Source organism: Oncorhynchus mykiss, chromosome 27 (genome assembly GCF_013265735.2).
Source record: "Oncorhynchus mykiss isolate Arlee chromosome 27, USDA_OmykA_1.1, whole genome shotgun sequence".
NCBI classification, from domain to species: domain Eukaryota; kingdom Metazoa; phylum Chordata; class Actinopteri; order Salmoniformes; family Salmonidae; genus Oncorhynchus; species Oncorhynchus mykiss.
The window spans coordinates 6610137-6622719 of NC_048591.1; the positions used below are offsets into that span (position 1 = coordinate 6610137).

Consider the following 12583-nt stretch of genomic DNA (forward strand, 5'->3'; position numbering starts at 1 on the left):
ACAATATATCTAATCCATTTTGAATTCAGGCTGTAACATAACAAAATGTGGAATAAGTCAAGGGGTGGCAGGTAGCCTAGTGGTTAGAGCGTTGGACTTGTAACCGAAAGGTTGCAAGATCGAATCCCCGGGCTGTCATTCTGCCCCTGAACAAGGCAGCTAACCCACTGTTTCTAGGCCATTACTGAAAATAAGAATTTGTCATTAACTGAATTGCTTAAAGGTAAAAATAAAGTATGAATATTTTCTGAAGATGTCGACAGAGTTCTTTGCCCTTCCAGGGCTGGTTGTCCATAATGAATCCCTTAGTGGTCTCCTGCATACATCCATTTCAGTTGCTTGGAGTTTTTTTTGTTTTCAGTGTGTTTGGAGGCGTAATCGCTCACTTTGCAGTCTTTTTATATGGCACTCACATGTATGAAACATGTAGCTCATGCATCGGGTATACTCATGCATCGGGTATACTCGTTTATCGGGTATACTCGTGCATCGGGTATACTCGTGCATCGGGTATACTATATGTATCCTAGTCAACAGTGGATAAGGTACTAGTGGTCAAAAAAGTTAATTCTCCAAACCCTAAATCCCGAACCCCTTCCCCCAAATGTCTGCTCTCCCACATCCATCCATCCCTAAATCCCATTCTCTTTCCTGCCCCGAGTCCCACCTCCACATAAGAGGCTGGAGTATAGCTTGGGCTGCAAGGAAACAGAGGGCAAGGGTTTGGGAGACTCCCTGTGGTCGTCAGGGGTTAAGGAGAAGGTGCAGTGGGCCGTGTTCTTCACCGCTCCCCCCGTGAAGCGGCAGCGCAGCAGCGAGCGGAGGTGGCGGAACACAGACTTGCGGAAGATGATGAAGACCCAGGGGTCCACGATGGGGTTGAGGGCCTGGAAACGGAACGCCAGCAGGTTCTCCTGGTCGTCACCCACCGGCTCGATGGCATTGGCAAAACCGGCAATCTGAGGAGGAGAGACATAGAGAGAGAGAGAGTTAGATATTGAGGAGTTTAGTTTATTAGGATCCCAATTAGCTATTGCACATGCAGCAGCTACTCTTACATTTCAGCCACCTCATTCCTTTCCTCCGTCTTCAATCCCCTTATTTCCTGTGATATATTCAATAAACAGCCCCATAATTGATTACGTGGCCTGATTGAGTGGTGTCGTGTCACAGCGTAAATTTTTCCCTGTTGCTAAGGCCTGGGAGTGAAAAGTAATAACCCAAAAGACAGAGTGGGAGCAGCCCAGGGACCATTACAGGTCTGAGCCGTGCCAAATCAGCATGCAGGAGGGAGTAGGAGCAGCACCGCGCTCTCTCATCTCCACCATAGGCTAACTAGCCAAAACAGACAATGTCCTGTAACGCACTGACGGACATTATAAAAAGGCGGAGAACATTGTGCAGACACTGTGTCTGTGTTGGCCTATTGCCACAACCACAGTGAACTAATGTCTCTGTAGAAATTTAGCAATGCCTTTAATGGAAGTGAATCCCCACATTGCACAACTGATGTCAAAATAGTCACACAGACACATTATTTTATATCCCCGTGGGGACCTAAAATTATTTTCCACCCAAAATCCTATTTTCCCTAACCCTTAACCTAACACTTAACCCTAACCTTAACCCGCAACCCTAACCACTAACCCTTTACCCTAATCCTAATTGTAACCATAACCCTAAACTTAACCCCAAAGCGTCCTAATCAAGAGGACTAATGATGGATGTAGGGGACCACAGATATTGTAATTCATTCCATTCATAGGAGTGGAGGATTCATTATAAACACAGCATGTTTTCCCTGATTCAGCCGTTCCCTGATTCAGCCGTTCCCTGATTCAGCCGTTCCCTGATTCAGCCGTTCCCTGATTCAGCCGACCACACAGCGAGCTGTGACTTTGAGAGCTGGTGAAAGCCAGGCTAATATATTACAAGGCCTCTAAGAATGATGGTTACAAACTAGGAACCTGTTGAACAGTGATAGATGAATACATAATAAAAACAGTTTCATGGTGACGGTGTCCAGGTGGGATGTCACACATTTGTAACCTTTATTTAGGTAGGGGAGTCCCATTGAGAACAAGGTCTCTTTTTTTGAGGGAGCCCTGCATTATAAGACCAAGCAATTATACATTCAAGGCAGGAGCCTAGGAAACATACATAGAAGAATATGTATATATTTTTAAACACAATCATAGAAAATAAAAGAAAATGCAAGAAATGTGATTTGGATGTGTACTGTGAAAAAAGCCTAAGATGGTGTTTGTTGTTACGTGTTGGCAAAACATCTCACAAAAACACTGCTACTGTTGCCACCTTCTCCTTGCCACCCTGCCACATATGGTCCTCTGGGCAGACCTGGTATCCTTTAAGAGGGACACAAATCACGGGCACTGTCACTGAGTGTGGGTTTGGAACGCAGGATAGATGAGAGGCATTAGCCGCTCGTTAAACATGCTCCATACTAATGAATGTGTGTGGTTTATAAGGCTCTGTGACAGGCTGCAGTAGCAGTGCAGTCTGGGGGGGGGGGGGGGGGGGGGGGATCCATCAGTTGGAAAAGGCATATACAAGAATCATACAACACATGCACCCACACCTAAGGGTGCATCTACCTGGGTACAGTCTGTGTGGGGCCAGAGCAGGGCAACATGGACCCATATAGGCCATTTGGTGCTGTTGATGGCCTTTGCTATCAGGAAACAGGCCCCATAATGGAAGTCCATAGTGGCCTATTAGTCTCCATTTGGCTCCTGGAGAACTGTTGCGCCCCTTCTCCTTCAGATCCTGTTTCAATGGGATGATAAAGTTATGTGTCTGTTCATCTCAGAGACAGCAAAGCAGTGGATCCCAGAGAGAGAGAGAAAAAGAACCATTTCCTGTTTTCATGTATCTTTGTGACCAAAGTCTTGATGATACTGTGTTAATTTGCCGTCTAATTCTGACTACAGGTGTTCCTGGGAGTGATAAGACAGAGTGTCGAGTGACTTTCAAGTGTTTCAAAAATCAAATCAAATTTAAATTTACACATATTTAACTAAATGTTATTGTGGGTATAGCAGGGTAAACAGGCCGTGGCTCGGGTGGTTCATGTACTTGATGATCTTTTTGGCCATCCTGTGACATCGGGTCCTCTATGTCTCCTGGAGTACAGGTTGTTTGCCCCCGGTGATGCTTTGGGCAGACCGCACCACCCTCTGGAGAGCCCTGCGGTTGCCGTACCAGGCGGTGATACAGCCCGACAGAGTTATCCTCAAAGCAGGCAAAGAAGGTGTTTAGCTTGTCTGGAAGCAAGACCTCAGTGTCCACGACGTGGCTGGTTTTCCCTTTGTAGTCCGTGATCGTCTGTAGACCCTGACACATACATCTCAAGTCTGAGCCGTTGAATTGCGACTCCACTTTGTCTCTGTACTGGCGTTTTGCCTGTTTGATTGCCTTAAGTGGGGAATAACTACACTCTTTGTATTCGGCCATATTCCCAGTCAATTTGCGAATGCTGCCATCTATCAACGGTTTCTGGTTTGGGTAGGTTTTAATAATAACAGTGGATACAACATCTCCTGTGTATTTGTCAATGTTATTCTCAGAGGCGACCCGGAACATATCCCATCAAAACAATCTTGACGAGGCCTCCCGGGTGGCACAGTGGTTAAGGGCGCTGTACTGCAGCGCCAGCTGTGCCTGGGTTCGCGCCCAGGCTCTGTCGTAACCGGCCGCGACCGGGAGGTCCGTGGGGCGACGCACAATTGGCCTAGCGTCGTCCGGGTTAGGGAGGGCTTGGTTGGTAGGGATGTCCTTGTCTCATCGCGCACCAGCGACTCCTGTGGCGGGCCGGGCACAGTGCGCGCTAACCAAGTTGGCCAGGTTCACGGTGTTTCCTCTGACACATTGGTGCGGCTGGCTTCCGGGTTGGATGCGCGCTGTGTTAAGAAGCAGTGCGGCTTGGTTGGGTTGTGTATCAGAGGACGCATGACTTTCAACCTTCGTCTCTCCCGAACCCGTACATGAGACAAGATAGTAGCTACTACAACAATTGGATACCACGAAATTGGGGAGAAAAAGGGGTAAAATTAAAAATAAAAATAAACCATCTTGACGCATGGATTTCGATTGGCCAGCGTTGAATAGACCTTAGCAAGGGTACTTTGAGTTTCTGCCTATATGAAGGGAGGAGCTAAATGGAGTCGTGATCAGATTGGCCGAAGGGAGGGCCTTGTAGGAATTTCAAAAATTTAAGTAGACATATTTTACCAGTGCGAGTTCTGCAGTCAATGTGTTGGTAGAACCTTGGTAGCGTTTTTTTCATATTTGCTTTGTTAAAATTCCCAGCTACAATAAATGCAGTTTGTATAAAGTCCAGTGTAGTTCTTTGAGGGTCGTCGTGGTATCGGCTTGAGGGGGAATATACATGGCTGTGACAATAACCAAAGGGAGTTCTCTTGGGAGGTAATACGGTCTGCATTTGATTGTGAGGTATTCTAGGTCAGGTGAACAAAAGGACTTGAGTTTCTGTATGTTATCACAATCACACCATGAGTGGTTAATCATGAAACATACACCCCCGCCTTTCTTCTTCCCAGAGACTTCTATATATTTCTGTCTGTGCGATGTACTGAGAATCCAGATGGCTTAATGGACGGGGACAGTATATCCCGAGAGAGCCATGTTTACGTGAAACAGAGAATGTTACCATCCCTGGTCTCTCTCTGGAAGGAGATTGTGGCCCGGAGCTAGTCTACTTTTTGTTATCCAGAGACAACATTAGCGAGTCATATACTCGGAAGCAATGGATGGTGTGCACGCCTCCTGAGTCAGACTAGAAGTCCACTCCGGATGCGGCTTCTCCACCGGCTGTGTTTTGGAGCAGCCTTTGGAATAAGTTAAATCGTCCTTGGGGGGGAACGATCAAGGATCCAATTCGGGAAAGTTGTATTCCTGGTTGTAATGCTGGTGAGTTAACGCCACTCTGATATCCAAAATATATTTCCGGCTGTATGTAACAACCCCCTAAAAAATGTTTGGCCTAATAATATAAGAAATAACAAAAAAATATACAAAAAATAAATATTGCAAAGTTGCTTAGGAGCTAGAAGCAGAGCTGCCATATCTGTCTGTGCCATGAACAGGAGAGGCTATAAACCAAGGTATAGTGCATTCAGAAAGTATTCAGACCCCTAAACCTTTTCAAATTTTTTACGTGACAGCTTTATTCTAAAGTTGATTTTTAAAAATGTTCTCAATCTACACACAATACCCAATAATTATGAAGCAAAAACAGGTCTTTAGAAATGTTTGCAACTTGATAAAAAATTTAAAACTGAAATATCACGTTTAAATAAGTATTCAGACCCTTTACTCAGTACTGTGTTGAAGCACCTTTGGCAGCGATTACAGCCTTGAGTCTTCTTTGGTATTACGCTACAAGCTTGGCACAACTGTATTCGGGAAGTTTCTCCCATTCTTCTCTGAAGATCCTCGCAAGCTCTGTCAAGTTGGATGGGGAGCATCGCGTGTTCGATCGGTTTCAAGTCCGGGCTCTGACTGGGTCACTCAACGACATTCAGAGACTACGAAGTCACTCCTGCATTTTCTTGGTTGTGCTCTTAGGGTCGCGCCAGACTGCCCTTCATTACGCACACCTGTCACCATCATTACGTGCAGCAGCGCTCATTGGACTCACTTGAACGCCTTCCCTTTGTTGATTGCCCCGTCTATAACTGTATGCTCCTCCGTTTGTTCCCTGTGTCAGCATTAATGTCATTATGTGTTCTTGTCCAGACGCTGCCCTGTTCCGTTCCATGTCAGTTGATAATTAAAATGTTCACTCCCTGTACCTGCTTCTCATCTCTACCAGCGGCGATCCTTACAGAAATCGCTGTTCTATCATTCAGCCAATGTGTGGTGTTCAATATAGGCCTACATTCCATGAGGGGCTTGACATGAACCTGTTTATCCACTTTATCCGACTTAACTTCCACGGGACGAAGTTAAGTTGCGCGTAACTTAGATGCCATATTGGTCGTCACAATGTCTTTGATCTCTATTAGATCTGTGACTCTCCCTTTCCTCAGCCTGTTATTATGGTCCATCCTCTGAATGCAGGCTGAAAGGTTACAAACATGGGCTAACCTGTGTGTCAGTGCAAGCGTTCCCCCGAAGCCCCCCGAGACGTTCCTATTCGGTGGACATTAATCTATGGGTGTCCATAGGGGTCTTTCTATACTCTATTCTCGGAAGCCTGATTGCTTGAGAGTTTTTAAATCTACTTAGTACTGAGAAACTGGTGTGGGTGGGTGTTGAAGGGAGCTAGACTTCATATGATAAATACCCTTTTTAACCCTATTCCCCATAGCAAAACCATTATGGAGGAAAACGTCTAGATGTCTAGCTCCCAGACAAATGTGCATGTGCATTCTATCAGTATCTGTCAATTAATTAAGTCTGTCCACCAAAATTAGAACCAGTCTACACAATCCTTTTGCCATCTGTCTGGGGAATCCATCTGTCTGTCTGGGGAATCTGTCTGTCTGGGGAATCTATCTGTCTGTCTGGGGAGTCTGTCTGTCTGTCTGGGGAATCTTATCTGTCTGTCTGTCTATCTGGGGAGTCTGTCTGTCTGTCTGGGGGATCTATCTGTCTGTCTGGGGAATCTATCTGTCTATCTGGGGAGTCTGTCTGTCTGTCTGGGGAATCTATCTATCTGTCTGTCTGTCTGTCTGTCTGGGGAATCTGTCTGTCTGTCTGTCTGTCTGGGGAATCTATCTGTCTGTCTGTCTGTCTGTCTGTCGAGTCTGTCTGTCTGTCTGGGGAATCTATCTGTCTGTCTGGGGAATCTATCTGCCTGCCTGCCTGCCTGCCTGCCTGTCTGTCTGTCTGTCTGTCTGTCTGTCTGTCTGTCTGTCTGTCTGTCTGTCTGTCTGTGTCTGTCTGTTAGAAAGGCCAAAGGCTATAGAGAGAGTTCAATGCATCCATTAAGACTTGTGCTCAGCAGGCTTCTGTTTATTGACTGGTAACAATAGGGATAGTTATTACCCAGAAGGCTTAATACCCAGGTCTGTCTGTCTGTCAGTCTGTCTGTCTGGGGAATCTATCTGTCTGTCTGGGGAGTCTGTCTGTCTGGGGAATCTATCTGTCTGTCTTGGGAGTCTGTCTGTCTGGGGAATCTATCTGTCTGTCTGGGGAGTCTGTATGTCTGGGGAATCTATCTGTCTGTCTGGGGAATCTATCTGTCTGTCTGGGGAATCTGTCTGTCTGGTGAGTCTGTCTGGGGAATCTATCTGTCTGTCTGGGGAATCTGTCTGTCTGTCTGGGGAATCTATCTGTCTGTCTGGGGAATCTGTCTGTCTGTCTGGGAAATCTGTCTGTCTGTCTGGGGAATCTATCTGTCTGTCTGGGGAGTCTGTCTGTCTGTCTGGGAAATCTGTCTGTCTGTCTGTCTGGGGAATCTATCTGTCTGGGGAGTCTGTCTGTCTGTCTGAGGAATCTATATGTCTGTCTGAGGAATATATCTGTCTGTCTGGGGAGTCTGTCTGTAGGTCTGGGGAGTCTGTCTGTCTGGGGAATCTATTGTCTGTCTGGGGAGTCTGTCTGTCTGTCTGTCTGTCTGGGGAGTCTGTCCGTCTGTCTGGGGAGTCTGTCTGGGGAATCTATATGTCTGTCTGCCTGCCTGCCTGTCTGTCTGTCTGTTAGAAAGGCCAAAGGCTATAGAGAGAGTTCAATGCATCCATTAAGACTTGTGCTCAGCAGGCTTCTGTTTATTGACTGGTAACAATAGGGATAGTTATTACCCAGAAGGCTTAATACCCAGGTGTGTCTGTCTGTCAGTCTGTCTGTCTGGGGAGTCTGTCTGTCTGTCTGGGGAATCTATCTGTCTGTCTGTCTGGGGAGTCTGTCTGTCTGGGAAATCTGTCTGTCTGTCTGGGGAGTCTGTCTGTCTGTCTGGGGAGTCTGTCTGTCTGTCTGGGGAATCTGTCTGTCTGGGGAATCTATCTATCTATCTATCTGTCTGTCTGTCTGTCTGTCTGGGGAATCTATCTGTCTGTGTGGGGAGTCTGTCTGTCTGTCTGTCTGTCTGGGGAGTCTGTCTGTCTGGGGAGTCTGTCTGTCTAGGGAGTCTGTCAGTCTGTTTGGGGAGCCTGTCTGTCTGTCTGTCTGGGGAATCTGTCTGGGGAGTCTGTCTGGGGAGTCTGTCTGGGGAGTCTGTCTGGGGAGTCTGTCTGTCTGGGGAGTCTGTCTGTCTGGGGAGTCTGTCTGTCTGTCTGGGGAGTCTGTCGGTCTGTCTGTCTGTGGAATATATCTGTCTGTCTGGGGAATCTATATGTCTGTCTGCCTGCCTGCCTGCCTGCCTGCCTGCCTGCCTGCCTGCCTGCCTGCCTGTCTGTCTGTCTGTCTGTCTGTCTGTCTGTCTGTCTGTCTGTCTGTCTGTCTGTCTGTCTGCCTGCCTGTCTGCCTGCCTGTCTGTCTGTTAGAAAGGCCAAAGGCTATAGAGAGAGTTCAATGCATCCATTAAGACTTGTGCTCAGCAAGCTTCTGTTTATTGACTGGTAACAATAGGGATAGTTATTACCCAGAAGGCTTAATACCCAGGTGTGTCTGTCTGTCAGTCCGTCTGTCTGGGGAGTCTGTCTGTCTGTCTGGGGAGTCTGTCTGTCTGTCTGGGTAATCTATCTGTCTGTCTAGGGAGTCTGTCTGTCTGTCTGGGGAGTCTGTCTGTCTGGGGAATCTGTCTGTCTGGGGAATCTATCTGTCTGTCTGTCTGTCTGGGGAATATATATGTCTGTGTGGGGAGTCTGTCTGTCTGTCTGTCTGTCTGTCTGGGGAGTCTGTCTGTCTGGGGAGTCTGTCTGTCTGGGGAGTCTGTCTGTCTGGGGAGTCTGTCAGTCTGTTTGGGGAGCCTGTCTGTCTGTCTGGGGAATCTGTCTGGGGAGTCTGTCTGGGGAGTCTGTCTGTCTGGGGAGTCTGTCTGTCTGTCTGGGGAGTCTGTCCGTCTGTCTGGGGAGTCTGTCCGTCTGTCTGTCTGGGGAATCTATCTGTCTGTCTGGGGAGTCTGTCCGTCTGTCTGTCTGTGGAATACATCTGTCTGTCTGGGGAATCTATATGTCTGTCTGCCTGCCTGCCTGCCTGTCTGTCTGTCTGCCTGCCTGCCTGTCTGGCTGTCTGTCTGTTAGAAAGGCCAAAGGCTATAGAGAGAGTTCAATGCATCCATTAAGACTTGTGCTCAGCAGGCTTCTGTTTATTGACTGGTAACAATAGGGATAGTTATTACCCAGAAGGCTTAATACCCAGGTGTGTCTGTCTGTCAGTCTGTCTGTCTAGGGAGTCTGTCTGTCTGTCTGTCTGTCTGGGGAGTCTGTCTGTCTGGGAAATCTGTCTGTCTGTCTGGGGAGTCTGTCTGTCTGTCTGGGGAATCTGTCTGTCTGGGGAATCTATCTATCTGTCTGTCTGTCTGTCTGTCTGGGGAATCTATCTGTCTGTGTGGGGAGTCTGTCTGTCTGTCTGTCTGTCTGGGGAGTCTGTCTGTCTGGGGAGTCTGTCTGTCTGGGGAGTCTGTCTGTCTGTTTGGGGAGCCTGTCTGTCTGTCTGTCTTGGGAATCTGTCTGGGGAGTCTGTCTGGGGGGTCTGTCTGTCTGGGGAGTCTGTCTGTCTGTCTGTGGAATATATCTGTCTGTCTGGGGAATCTATATGTCTGTCTGCCTGCCTGTCTGTCTGCCTGCCTGTCTGCCTGTCTGTTAGAAAGGCCAAAGGCTATAGAGAGAGTTCAATGCATCCATTAAGACTTGTGCTCAGCAGGCTTCTGTTTATTGACTGGTAACAATAGAGATAGTTATTACCCAGAAGGCTTAATACCCAGGTGTGTCTGTCTGTCTGTCTGTCTGTCTGGGGAGTCTGTCTGTCTGGGAAATCTGTCTGTCTGTCTGGGGAATCTGTCTGTCTGGGGAATCTATCTATCTGTCTGTGTCTGTCTGTCTGGGGAATCCATCTGTCTGTGTGGGGAGTCTGTCTGTCTGTCTGTCTGTCTGGGGAGTCTGTCTGTCTGGGGAGTCTGTCTGTCTGGGGAGTCTGTCAGTCTGTTTGGGGAGCCTGTCAGTCTGTTTGGGGAGCCTGTCTGTCTGTCTGTCTGGGGAATCTGTCTGGGGAGTCTGTCTGGGGAGTCTGTCCGTCTGTCTGGGGAGTCTGTCCGTCTGTCTGGGGAGTCTGTCCGTCTGTCTGGGGAGTCTGTCCGTCTGTCTGGGGAGTCTGTCCGTCTGTCTGTCTGGGGAATCTATCTGTCTGTCTGGGGAGTCTGTCTGTCTGTCTGTCCGTGGAATATATCTGTCTGTCTGGGGAATCTATATGTCTGTCTGCCTGCCTGCCTGCCTGTCTGTCTGTCTGTCTGCCTGTCTGCCTGCCTGTCTGTCTGTTAGAAAGGCCAAAGGCTATAGAGAGAGTTCAATGCATCCATTAAGACTTGTGCTCAGCAGGCTTCTGTTTATTGACTGGTAACAATAGGGATAGTTATTACCCAGAAGGCTTAATACCCAGGTGTGTCTGTCTGTCTGTCTGTCTGGGAAATCTGTCTGTCTGTCTGGGGAGTCTGTCCGTCTGTCTGGGGAGTCTGTCCGTTAGTCTGTCTGGGGAATCTGTCTGTCTGTCTGGGGAGTCTGTCTGTCTGTCTGTCTGTCTGTGGAATATATCTGTCTGTCTGGGGAATCTATATGTCTGTCTGCCTGCCTGCCTGCCTGCCTGCCTGCCTGCCTGCCTGCCTGCCTGTCTGTATGTCTGTCTGTCTGTCTGTCTGTCTGTCTGTCTGTCTGTCTGTCTGCCTGCCTGCCTGTCTGCCTGCCTGTCTGTCTGTTAGAAAGGCCAAAGGCTATAGAGAGAGTTCAATGCATCCATTAAGACTTGTGCTCAGCAGGCTTCTGTTTATTGACTGGTAACAATAGGGATAGTTATTACCCAGAAGGCTTAATACCCAGGTGTGTCTGTCTGTCAGTCTGTCTGGGGAGTCTGTCTGTCTGTCTGAGGAGTCTGTCTGTCTGTCTGGGGAATCTATCTGTCTGTCTAGGGAGTCTGTCTGTCTGTCTGTCTGTGTCTGTCTGGGGAGTCTGTATGTCTGGGAAATCTGTCTGTCTGTCTGGGGAGTCTGTCTGTCTGGGGAATCTATCTGTCTGTATGGGGAGTGTCTGTCTGTCTGTCTGTCTGTCTGTCTGTCTGTCTGTCTGTCTGTCTGTCTGGGGAGTCTGTCTGTCTGGGGAGTCTGTCTGTCTGGGGAGTCTGTCTGTCTGGGGAGCCTGTCTGTCTGTCTGTCTGGGGAATCTATCTGTCTGTCTGGGGAATCTGTCTATCTGGGGAATCTATCAGCCTGTCTGGGGAATCTATCTTTCTGCCTGGGGAGTCTGTCTGTCTGTCTGGGGAATCTGTCTGTCTGTCTTGGGAGTCTGTCTGTCTGTCTGGGGAATCTATCTGTCTGTCTGGGGAATCTGTCTGTCTAGGGAATCTATTTGTCTGTCTTGGGAGTCTGTCTGTCTGTTTGTGGAATCTGTCTGTCTTTCTGGGGAATCTGTCTGTCTAGGGAATCTATCTTTCTGTCTGGGGAGTCTGTCTGTCTGTCTGGGGAATCTGTCTGTCTGTCTGTCTGTCTGTCTGTCTGTGGAATCTGTCTGTCTGCCTGCCTGTCTGTCTGTCTGTCTGTGTCTGTCTGTTAGAAAGGCCAAAGGCTATAAATAGAGTTCAATGCATCCATTAAGACTTGTGCTCAGCAGGCTTCTGTTTATTGACTGGTAACAATAGGGAGAGTTATTACCCGGAAGGCTTAATACCCAGGTGGGGACTGGATCTGCTGTGTATGCACCAGCAACGAACTAAAGATGTATCTAAGTATCCAACTACAATATACATAGACGACCTGTTGTATACAGCCTCTAATGCACCTTTACTGGAAAGAGTATTATGCTCTGAGGGGCACAGTTATAAAGTAAGCACAATATTGATCAGGCAGGCGCCAGTACAAACATCCCATCAGTGCCTGTGGTCTGATCACAACTCTACTTAGCCTGGCAACAATGCAGATACTGGGCATCGCAGACCAGAACTAATACAAGGTGGTTATCTCCTCTGTCAGAGGACAACTTCAGAAAGAGGGAGAGAGGGAGATTGAGAGCATTCTCCTTCAGCTCATCACAGATGATTATGACTCACCCACTTAAGAAACAGCAATGAAGCTACATTGTCATCCTGTGCTTTCTTGGCAACTATCTGCATATTGTTGCTAAATATCTGATAATTATCCTTGTATGGTAATCATAGTTAAGCAGTCTTTCTAACAGATGCCTATCGAAGTAACAAAGAACATATGTTGTCCAGTAAATTTGACACTTCTCTGACTTTATAGACCCATGTTTTCTCCCATCACATTGTTTTTGAAAACATCTACTTAAGTCTTGTTTTTCGAGCCCTGGGAACATGTATGCACACATCTGCACTCACACACACACACGGACACAGATGTGATATAGTGAGTGGTGTGGCAGCTTGGCTTTGACATCTTTCCACCCACTCAGAACAACCCCTTTTAATTGCGTTTCTCTTCGTTCAGTTCCCTCGC

General features: G+C 47.7%; 1 protein-coding gene across 1 annotated transcript in view; it reads right to left on the bottom strand.

Annotated features, from left to right (window-relative positions):
* Positions 1-309: 309 nt before the first annotated feature.
* ptgir (prostaglandin I2 receptor) overlaps positions 310-12583 on the bottom strand; it is a 61715-nt gene continuing 49441 nt past the window's right edge. The window contains exon 2 of the mRNA XM_021587411.2: positions 310-959. Coding sequence (XP_021443086.1) covers positions 633-959 — 327 coding nt within the window. The 3' untranslated portion in view covers positions 310-632. The remainder of the gene's footprint in view (positions 960-12583) is intronic.